The sequence below is a fragment of the Raphanus sativus genome, chromosome 4 (assembly GCF_000801105.2).
Source record: "Raphanus sativus cultivar WK10039 chromosome 4, ASM80110v3, whole genome shotgun sequence".
NCBI lineage: Eukaryota > Viridiplantae > Streptophyta > Magnoliopsida > Brassicales > Brassicaceae > Raphanus > Raphanus sativus.
The window spans coordinates 721,489-733,041 of NC_079514.1; the positions used below are offsets into that span (position 1 = coordinate 721,489).

An 11,553-nucleotide genomic window follows, 5' to 3' on the forward strand; every position below is an offset into this window, starting at 1 on the left:
TAACTTTTTTCATAAAATCTTAAATAAAAGAGATTTCTAAAAAAAAAAATTTATTTTCTAATCTTAACCAATTAAGAGTTTTTTATGTTTCTTTAAATCCTAACCGGAGAGAATTGTAAAATAATAATAGTAATTTTTAATTTAAAAATTTAATGATAAACATGATACTAACAATTGTTTAGTTAACAATACAAATTGAAAAAAAAACATTAGTGATATTGAAAAAAACGAATTTTTAAAATGCCATCTTTTAAAAATAATTAATATTAACTGGAAATAATTATTTGATAGAAATTTTGTTTTTATAAATCCTAGATGAAATATAATTGTAAAAGATTAATAATATTAATTTCCTTTTCTAAAATCCTAAAAGCTGTAAAAGAATATTTGATAGTTTTTTTCCTTTTTTCTAAAATAAATCTTAAACAAAAAAAATTGTATCATATTTCTAAGTCCTAACCAAAAGAGAATTGTAAAAAAAAAATTTTATAATATTTAAAGAGAGTATGTGATGATGAACATAATATTAAAAATTATTTAATTAACGAAAGAAGTGTAAAAGTGGTATTAATACAAATTGTTAATAAAAGCAATTTTATTTATTAATAACTAGAAATAATTATTTGATAGCAACTTTGTTTCTGAAACTCTAAAGAGAATATAATTGTAATAGGTTATATAACAAATTTTCCTTTTCTAAAATCTAAAAAAACGTAAAAGAGTATTTATTTTTTTTTTAATTTATTAATTGTAATTAAATAGGAGATTTATAAAAAAAAAATTTCTTTTTTAAAATCCTAGCAAAATAAAGTTTTTAAAACTTATTTAATAAATCATTAAGTTAGTACATAAGAACATATATAAATTATCCTTGACTCGATTGGTGTATTTGACTTTGATTTCTTTTTACCTTTCATTCAATTTCTTATTTTGGATTGTGTTGAGTTTAAACATTTAGATATAGTATATTCTTTAATCCTAATTGCAAAATTTACAACATTGATCTATGAACAATAATTATAAAATACAAATATTAACTTAAACTTATATGTGAAAAATGATTTTTAATTAGAAAATAAATCTCACACAACATATACAGAAAAATCATAAAACTATAATAAATAATTTTTTATTATGTTTTTATTAAACTAAAACATCAAATAAAACCCGTTGCGTTGCAACGGGCTCATATCTAGTTGGTTATAATTTATGGCTTATTATTTAGTGAATGAGATTTGTATAAGAATTTAGAATTTGAAGGGATTTAGTTATTTAGTAAACATACATAAATTCTAACCACAAACACGAATCCAAATATATATTAAAAAAATATTAATCAAGTTTTTTTTGAAACAAAATTATCTTGTGTGATGTTGTTAGAACAAAAAAAATATGTTTTAACACTAGGTCAGACCTTTTTTTGAACACTCACTATGTGAGACCATTTTTCTAAATTGGAAGTAAATATTAATTTAGTTATTGGATTCATTGTTTCTGTTATCTATTCTACTACTATTAAACAGCCACAGTTTATCAATGACAAGTCACTACTGAACTTGTCATCTCTGAAAGATTAAACAACATCAAGTTGAAAAAGAGATTAATGAGATAAAATAACTTCAAAATATATATAAATGAATAAAGTATAAACACACTACTTTAAAAAAGCGCATGCTACATTTTGAAGGATCCGACAGCTTCTTTGGCAATCAAAATCAAAGATTTAAAAGTGACAAGAAAGTTCATAATTATTCATATACTACAAAAATGGGAACCATTATAGATTTAAATTTGTAACCTACTCACAAAGGGTAGCAATTACAATGGACCCTTCATAATTATTCATATACTACAAAAAATGGGAACCATTATAGGTTTAAATTTGTAACCTACTCACAAAGGGTAGCAATTACAATGGACCCTATTGTGATTTGAAGTTGTTTTATATCATTTAGATCTTTCAACCTATTTTATTCCTAAACCCACCGTGCTACCCCACAAGCATTATACTATCAATTTTGTAAATTGATAATCTATCTGCCACAAAATACACTCGTAATATTCACTAAACAAGTGTGTTCATATTCACTCGTATTCACTAGTTTGAAAGGTAAACGAAGAAGAAAGAAATAGATACAACGTTAACTACTAAGTTTTTTTTATTGACAACGATTTTGAAGTTTAAATAAGAAGATTAAACAACATTAACTTTTCAATATGCTTCGCTAACTGCATTTGTTTAAAAATAGACCACCAGTAAAATCATAAATGAGGCGTAAATATCGAAATAGTTAGTGATATGAACTAACTTTGAAATGATAAAATGAATAAAGAATAAACACACTACCGAAAAAGTACATGTTACATATCTAGTGATATTAAATTACATTGAAGGATCCGACAGCTTCTTGGCCAATCAAAATCACAGATTTAAAAGTGACATGAAAGTTCATAATTATTCACATACCACAAAAAAGTGGGAATCAATATATGTTTAAATTTGTAACCTAGCCATAAAGCGCATCAATAACCATGGACCCTATTGTGATTTGAAGTTTTTTATAACATTTAGATCTTTCAAGTTGTTAAATTCGTAACCCACCACGCTACCCCACGAGCATTATATCAATTGAATTTAGTAAATTGATCATTTATCTCAACACACTCACAATATTCACTAATGCAAGTGTGTTCATATTCTTTTTTTTTTCTTTTTTTGAATGACTAAAAGGTTGTTGCAATGTAGGTTCATTTTTTTTGGCGAGACTTTTTAAACTTATAAACTTTAGAAACTTATTAAATAATCTAAAAGTTTTATCCACTAGTTCACTCCTAGATTCATATTCATTCATAATACACTCATGATAATTAAGCTCAGTCCCTAACATGGTGATTATAGCTAGCTAATAAAAAGGGTTAAAATATCTAATTACACACAAAGCTGGCATCCTCCCCACCACTTAAACAGCCTGTTATCATCACTCTCCTATTGGTTTACAAAACGACAAAGTCCTACGTGGCTTCCAGTTTTTCTTCAAACACAAACTCAAGCTCTTCTTCTCTATTTATTACACAAGTCTCCCTTTCTCTTCCACATTATCACTTCCACTTTACAAGTTACAAACCTTCAATAAGCCTCTTTCACCCGAGAACGTGGCACGGCTTAGGCTTACGAGTCAGCTCCGCGAGATGGGTATATGCAGTTCGAGCGAGTCGACTCAAGTGGCGACGGCGAAACTGATCTTGCAAGACGGGAGGATGGTAGAGTTTACGAGCCCCGTGAAAGTAGGATACGTTTTGCAGAAGTATCATATGTGTTTTATCTGTAACTCTGACGATATGGACTTCGACGACGCCGTTTCAGCTATTAGCGCCGACGAAGAGCTTCAGCTCGGTCAGATATACTTCGCGCTTCCTCTTCGCTGGCTTCGTGAGCCACTTAGAGCGGATGAGATGGCTGCATTGGCCGTTAAAGCTAGCTCTGCGCTCATGCGAAGCGGTGGCGGTGGCGGTGGAGGAAGTTGTCGCAGTAAACGTGTTGATTCTATTGTCGCCGGTAAGTCTCGGAGGAGATTTGGCTCCGGTGATGATACGGTGGGATCCGGCGGTGGTAGAAGGAAAGTCAGAGACGGTGAAGGTGGTGGTGGTGGTGGTGGACTTGGTGGTAGTAGTAGTGGGAAAAGGAAGTGTTACGCGGCGGAGTTGAGTGCGATAGAGGAGTGAATGGTAGTTTTGTAGTTTGTGGATAGTTGTAATTATGTTGGGGTACTTTAGTTATTTAGTGAAGAATCAAGTTGCAAATTAGCAATAATCGAAAAGTTATCTCTTGGGATTTTTAGTAGCAATAGTTATCATTGATGTGTGACATTTGTCGACTTAAATTCTTACTCTTACATTACCTTTTCCCATGAATTCTAAGAGGAACATTAACGGTTTGACAAATTTTTTGTCCTTAGAATAGTTTAATACTCCCTCCGTTTCAATATAGTTGATGTTTTAGAAGGATAATTTTGTTTCAAATTAGATGAAGTTTTGAAATTTTAAGGTTAACTTTAACTTTATTGGAAACTGTTCAACCAATTAGATTTCACTGTCTTTTTTATTATTGATTAATTGATTCCAAAATAATATTTTTAAAATATTTTTTTTTAGAAAAATCTAGTTTTATTAATCTTTGTGCAAGAAGGCAAAACATCAAGTATTATGAAACAGAGGGAGTAATTTTTTTTAGTTTAAGGACATAGCTTAGGACTTATTATAATTTCTTGTTCTTGATTATTGGAAGAACTTTATATTGTCCTTCTCACCTTCTTCGTTTTCCAAACCTCAAATTTCATCTTTCTCCATCTCCTTTGTTCTGCTCTCTTCCCTGACCTCGAATTTTCCCCTTTCCCTTATCTCTCGGCTTCCTCCGCCACCTCTCGGATCCAGACTTCTGCCACTGCCCTCGTGCTCTTTGTCTCCGCATCATGTTCTTCGTCTCCGTCTCTGTCACGGGTTTCTCCGTCACGGATTTCGCCGGATTCTGCTCCGCCGCCATATTCTGCCTGGAGATTGGAATGGTTGAGAGAGTAGGGATTAGAGGATTTGTGACTGGATTGCTCGTGGTCTTCTTACGCAAACAGTGATAGATTTTGTTGCATCTCTCTCTCCTTTATGAAACGACACGTTGCAGCTAAGGACGAGCAAATTTGTATCTAAGCTAAGGACGTCCTTGGCTTTATTGGAATTTTTTATTTATTTTTGGCCAAATAATGGCTTAGGACTTTTGGTAGATAGCTCGATAATCATGGTCTAAAATGTCTGTAGTGCAACAATTTTTGGGTTTAATAATCTATATTGGTCATAGTATTAGATTAGCATTAACTAATCATTTTAGATTTCATCTTTTGAATAGACAGAAATATGTTGACAAAAAAAAAGAATAGACAGAAATAAAAATATTATTTCATTATTGTTATAATGATTAGAAAAGAACGTGTGATTGGTCCGAAAACCCTGTTACGCGGTATTGGATTGCAAGATAAATTAGAATACAATGTTAAACAAAATCGTCAAAATATATATACGCATGTGGTTTTCTTTTTGACAAAGAAAAACAGATGCTTTCACATGTTTAAATGTTCAATACTCCTCCCGTTTCGAATTATTTGTCTTTTTTGAGCAGAATTTTCGTTTAAAAATAAGTGTCGTTTTCAGTTTTCAATACAAATTTTTTTAAAAATATTCTCTACTCTATTTTTCTATTGATTGATATATGGTTATTTGTATTAGTAATAATATTTTTATTTTGAAAATATATAAAATTAAATGTTTTTTTAATCTGTGTGTATAAATTTAGAATGACAAATAATACCAAACGGAGGGAATAATATTTACACAGTTCTTTAATCAGTCTGTTTTTGTTTTCACTAGAGAAGCTGAGTTCTAATTTATGTTCTTCAGGTTATACTATAACTGTGCGTTTCTAAGTATATCATGTCAATTTCGATCACTTTACACTGTTTACCATTTAAGACCTCTCGTCACTATTTCATAAGATCAGACATGGATATAAGTATGTTTTATGAAGCATCATTTTTCAATGACTAGCTAGATTGAGATTAAGAAAGATAGAAAATGGAGTTACATGACTAATTTGGGACCATCTTATTTACCTTTTGTATGCTTACTTATTAGAAAGATGACCTTGACATTCGCCTTTTATATGTTTACCCCATAAGTATTTTGACAAATGAATAGTCTTGGTTACAATTCATGATCAGATTTTATAGATCTTATCAGATACTTGCCAAACTATTAGAGACTCTTAATTCTTAAAAAGTCCAGCTGTTTGTTCGAGGTTCCAGGCATCAACGATGTAGCCATTGGCCAATTATAAAGACTTAGCTTCTTAAGAATTAAGAGATATGACTAATTATAAAGACTCTTTGGATGAACCTAACCATATGTCGATTATATTTGATATTCTTTTTTTTTGTTTAATTCATTGTTTTTAACTTCTTAAAGATTTGTTGATATTTCATTTTGTAAATATCATAGTATATGTCGGTCGACAATAAAAATCATTTTTTTGCTAAAATTTAGGACAATAAAAATCATATTGTCGTTTCTTTTTATCTTTCTAACAATTAGACACGTTCATCGATCTCAATAATATTAGTGATAACATTGCATGTAAAAGATTTGATAAAACGAACAAAAACATCACTATAAGAGAATATAAGACGATCTTTATTGTTGTTCATGAACTGTATTTTGTTATTTTAATTTTTTAGAACAAATATTTCGTTGAACGTATATCTAAAATTCTACAACTATACAATAAACCAAAAGAAAAAGTTGTTTTAAAACATGCATACGAATCGTATGATACGATTATAATTGTATTAATAATCGTTTCGTTAAGATAATCACATGATTCAAAGATGAATCCATTACATTCCATGAGTAGTTTCTTTTTAAATATCCATTTCATTACATACATACATACATACATACATACATAAAATGACGATGCTCTATGTGCTTTGGTCCAAAACTCCAAATGAAAAGTGTAAGGTTGAAACCAAATTTGTCCACCACGAGACCTCGACACAATCATTTCCCTTTGCTAATATCTCTATACAAATTACAAAACCATATAAGACCAAAGACAAAGGAAAAGGTCAGACATAAAAGCTTTTCTACCAATATCCTACTTTTTCAAAAGAAAACATTTTCATAAACACAGTGTGGTTATTAATTATATGAACTCATATATTTTTAAAATTATTTTGTATTTAAGTTACTAGTAGTATATATGTATGCTTTTTAGTGAATAATATCTCGAAAAATGTTAATAGGTCCGTCTTTAGCCACCATTCCTACGTCCTAATAATACGAGTGGACAAAAGGAATGTACCAATCACTATCTTCGCGAATATCACAAAAGTCCCATCGCTATTCTACAATAAAATATTTCACAAAAGCAGAAGAACATCATCCCGGTATAGATGATAAAAGACGGCTTGCAGTTTGGATCAAACCGGACCAAAAGCCCACATACTGTTATTTTGGCCTGTTGAATATATATGGGCTTCTTACATCTTCGCTACCATCATGTTCTGTTTCTCCATCAGATTCTTGCGAATTCGAGATGGCTTGCAACTCCTTTATCACATTCCCAATAGGTTTAATTTTGATACTTTAATTCAGACTATTAGAAATGTTCCAACACGTCTCACCAAATATTATTGGATTTGTCACTTGTTTAGTTATTGATATATATTTTTATCGCCGCATTATATTACTATATGAATACGTTTACTACCAGCCTAAAATCGTCAAGACTATGCGTAGAAGACCAGCCCGTAGAATCAAGTATTTATGAAAACAGATCATCCTTCATGAGTTATGAATCTATCATTGATGCAAGATATGATTTACAAAACTATAACTTTTATGTATATCTTACAGATACATTTAACAAAATAAGTTATGTAACAACTATGAAAGATGTCAATGTTTCAAAAATCGCCAAGCGGTGGTTAGATGATTATTGTTTTAAATATTGTAGTAATTTACTACTAGTAAAGTGTTAGCAATTAACGCTAGATTAGCAAGAAGGAGAGATTTACAAAGTTTAAAATTTTATAAGTGATTAAGGTTAATATTTTCTTATTGAGAAGAATAAAAAGGATCAACCCAAGAGCCACACCCTACTCATCGAAAGTTAATTCTTTTGCATTATTACGTCTGCTGGTTCAAGTTCCGGCGAAGTGTTAGCGATACGGTGTCGCATCCGAGAATGCATTCTCATGTAAAAATTAAGAAAAAGCAACAAAATCGCACCGTTGAGCACAGAGTTTAAACCCCACGCGCCGATGCCATTGCATCCGCCTTTAATGAGGTGCATCGTAAGCACCCCAGCGTGAGACACGAGATTACAAACCACGAGAACCAGCTGACAATTCACCACGAACGAAGGGAACACCGAACCGGGCAAACCGAACCCGGTCCAGAATCTGTAGCCGTAAACCACAGAGTAAACCAGCGTGGTCGACAGAATGGCGAGAACCTGGTACGACTGCGAGAACTCGAGCCAGAGGAAAGACGTGAAGGCCATGGCTGAGTTGCAGAAGAGCTGAGACACGGCGAGTCTCCGGCGACGAAAGACGGTGAAGATCGTGCGGAGCATGTGGAGGAACCGCGTGAGGTAGAACACGTAGGACCAGAAGAAGACGCGGCCGGAGGCGCGTGTGCCGAGCGGGAAACAGAGGAGCCACTGGAGGGGAGTGGCGGTTTTGCTCCGCCGCCAGAACCACCGCGTGTCACGGATCTCCGCGGCGGTGGAGAGGAGGATTCCGGCGAAAATAGTGGCGGAGAGAATGGACATGAGGAGGCTGTGTATGTCTGGGATGTGGCCTAACGGAACGGAGCGGTTACGGCGGAGGGAAATGGAGAGGATGATGTGGAGGGAGGAGGAGACGGCGATGTAGAGAAAGATGGAGGCGATGAGAAATGACCACGTGGAGCCCCATGATTGGCTGTGCCCCCAGCGGAAACCGACGATGTATGGATGTTCGGAGAGGTAGTAGGTGAGAGAGCTGATCAGAGCCGTAGACATGATCGGATGGTGGCGGTGATCGTCGGTGACTATTCTTCTTGTTACTCCCTCTAGCGACTTTTATGTGTGTGCGTGGGTCTTTTTCATATGTAAAGCTACGTTTATTTTCGTTTTCATTTTCATATAATTGAAAATAAGACAACATAGGTCACAAAATGGCCGGTTTTGTCATGAAAGCAAATTGATGTGGACCAATGTTATTTGTCACACATGTGGTCGGTACGTGACAAATTAAATTAGGTAATGTATCTATATTGAAATCATATGTTGCAAAACGTTTCTAAAAATTTTAGATTCTTGTCTAAATTAGATTTTGTGATATCTTTGGAATAGGAAACTGTATCTGAAAATATCATACTGGCGATCAAAAGATAATATCATAATAGTATGAAAAAGCAGGTGACAAATCCAAACACCTCTCGACGAAAAAGAGAGTTTGGGGGCTGAGAAAATCAAACAAGCGTCGGTCGGTATACATGCTTTATGTCTTCATGGCTAAGACGGAACATATAGGAATATGCGCAGGGCGACCTTTAAGAAGATGGATAATCAGAAAGTAACGAGTTATTATATGATTAATTCACAGACTCTGATGAACAGCTAACACAAGATGTCTGATATCCAGTAAAATAATTTAAAAAACAATAGTGGTAATCGTGAGTGTAACGATAGTTGATACGTCTCTTTGTGCCAAGGACGGTAATACATCTCTTTGTTAACTCATTACGAGTAATTTGGTTTATTGGTATTGTCCACTTGATTCATAGTATAAGCGATAAGTGACGTTTGACCTACCAAACTCTATAACTCTTTTTTATTTACACGGTCGTAATTGATTTCTCGTGAATTAATTTTAAAAGGGAACTTGGACGGTGAGCTTACAAGTTACAACAACAACTACCACGCGATGCATGTTCTGTCAACCATTTAAGCAATTCCGACGAAATATAATTAGGCAACGTTATACATGTTACGGATAAAACGACTATTGTACTAAACTACTAGGTGATGATTGCGCGGATTGAGACTATTTTAAGAGATAATCACATTTAATTAAAAGAAATATGATTTAAAAATGCATACAAAATAAAACTATACGTATTTTTTTACGTACATTGTGGTTTCGTTTAATTATTTATTTCGATCATATATCATATAATTAAATTAATAAGAATAAACAAATACTAATATAATTTCTTATGATGTGAATATAATATAAGTACAATTTATTTTCATTTAAAAACAAATATAAGTTAAAAAGAAATATATGAAATAGAAAAATAAAACCATGCATAAAAATATAAGAAATGATCATTGTAACATCCCGAGTTGTGATATACGAAAAGGCTTAAAGAGAATTGATTTGGCTACCTATGTCACCAAAAGTTGACTTACCTTTTCCGGAGCACATCCTGAAAGAACTCCAGAGTTAAGCGTGCTTGAGCTGGAGTAGTGGAAGGATGGGTGACCTATCGGGAAGTGATTCGCGATAGCGTGTGAGTGAGGCCAAAGCACGGGGAAAGGTCGGGTGGTGATTGCAGGGACAATAGACAATGATTTCGAGCCTTGGAAAATTAACGACCGACCGTCGGATGGGATGGGGCCCACGGGCCGAGAGAGCGGGCGTGGGTGACCCATTAGCCGTGGGCGGGTCGGGGCGTTACAAGTGGTATCAGAGCTGGTTAGCCGTCTCAGTTCTGACCTGAGAGGCGTCTTGAGACCTGTCGTGGGGCGCAACGAGGACGTTGCGTTCTTTGAGAGGGGGTGAATTGTAACATCCCGAGTTGTGATATACGAAAAGGCTTAAAGAGAATTGATTTGGCTACCTATGTCACCAAAAGTTGACTTACCTTTTCCGGAGCACATCCTGAAAGAACTCCAGAGTTAAGCGTGCTTGAGCTGGAGTAGTGGAAGGATGGGTGACCTATCGGGAAGTGATTCGCGATAGCGTGTGAGTGAGGCCAAAGCACGGGGAAAGGTCGGGTGGTGATTGCAGGGACAATAGACAATGATTTCGAGCCTTGGAAAATTAACGACCGACCGTCGGATGGGATGGGGCCCACGGGCCGAGAGAGCGGGCGTGGGTGACCCATTAGCCGTGGGCGGGTCGGGGCGTTACAAGTGGTATCAGAGCTGGTTAGCCGTCTCAGTTCTGACCTGAGAGGCGTCTTGAGACCTGTCGTGGGGCGCAACGAGGACGTTGCGTTCTTTGAGAGGGGGTGAATTGTAACATCCCGAGTTGTGATATACGAAAAGGCTTAAAGAGAATTGATTTGGCTACCTATGTCACCAAAAGTTGACTTACCTTTTCCGGAGCACATCCTGAAAGAACTCCAGAGTTAAGCGTGCTTGAGCTGGAGTAGTGGAAGGATGGGTGACCTATCGGGAAGTGATTCGCGATAGCGTGTGAGTGAGGCCAAAGCACGGGGAAAGGTCGGGTGGTGATTGCAGGGACAATAGACAATGATTTCGAGCCTTGGAAAATTAACGACCGACCGTCGGATGGGATGGGGCCCACGGGCCGAGAGAGCGGGTGTGGGTGACCCATTAGCCGTGGGCGGGTCGGGGCGTTACAAGTTGCAGTTCAATTGGTGACAGCTTGTTATTGCCTCAAACTTCCTTGTGACAACCCATCCCGTGGAACACCTGCCCATGGACCCCAGGCTCACAGCGCTGCAGCGCACCGACCCCAACCCCTCTATTATGAGATCTCACTATCTCCATAATTAGGTTGTTGGTGAGACTCGAACCCAGGTCCTCACCCTTTAACAGCATTCCCACAGGACAAGCTGTCACCAATTGACCTGCAGATCAATTGGTGACAGCTTGTCCTGTGGGAATGCTGTTAAAGGGTGAGGACCTGGGTTCGAGTCTCACCAACAACCTAATTATGGAGATAGTGAGATCTCATAATAGAGGGGTTGGGGTCGGTGCGCTGCAGCGCT

At 35.5% G+C, this 11,553-nt stretch overlaps 2 protein-coding genes across 2 annotated transcripts; one reads left to right on the forward strand and one right to left on the reverse strand.

Moving 5' to 3' along the window:
* The first annotated feature begins 1,179 nt into the window (after positions 1-1,179).
* On the forward strand, positions 1,180-3,899 carry LOC108852344 (uncharacterized). The gene has a single exon (XM_018625839.2). The coding sequence runs from the start codon at positions 3,190-3,192 to the stop codon at positions 3,721-3,723; it is 534 nt and encodes a 177-aa protein (XP_018481341.1). The 5' UTR covers positions 1,180-3,189; the 3' UTR covers positions 3,724-3,899.
* A 3,678-nt stretch (positions 3,900-7,577) lies between these two features.
* Positions 7,578-8,748, reverse strand: LOC108852386 (elongation of fatty acids protein 3-like). The gene has a single exon (XM_018625885.2). It carries the CDS (start codon positions 8,606-8,608, stop codon positions 7,715-7,717), a length of 894 nt encoding a protein of 297 aa, XP_018481387.1. The 5' UTR covers positions 8,609-8,748; the 3' UTR covers positions 7,578-7,714.
* Positions 8,749-11,553: the final 2,805 nt, after the last annotated feature.

Excerpts from the sequence above, each read along its gene's own strand:
- LOC108852344 (XM_018625839.2), top strand. The coding sequence starts at position 3,190 with ATGGGTATATGCAGTTCGAGCGAGTCGACTCAAGTGGCGACGGCGAAA.
- LOC108852386 (XM_018625885.2), bottom strand. The coding sequence starts at position 8,608 with ATGTCTACGGCTCTGATCAGCTCTCTCACCTACTACCTCTCCGAACAT.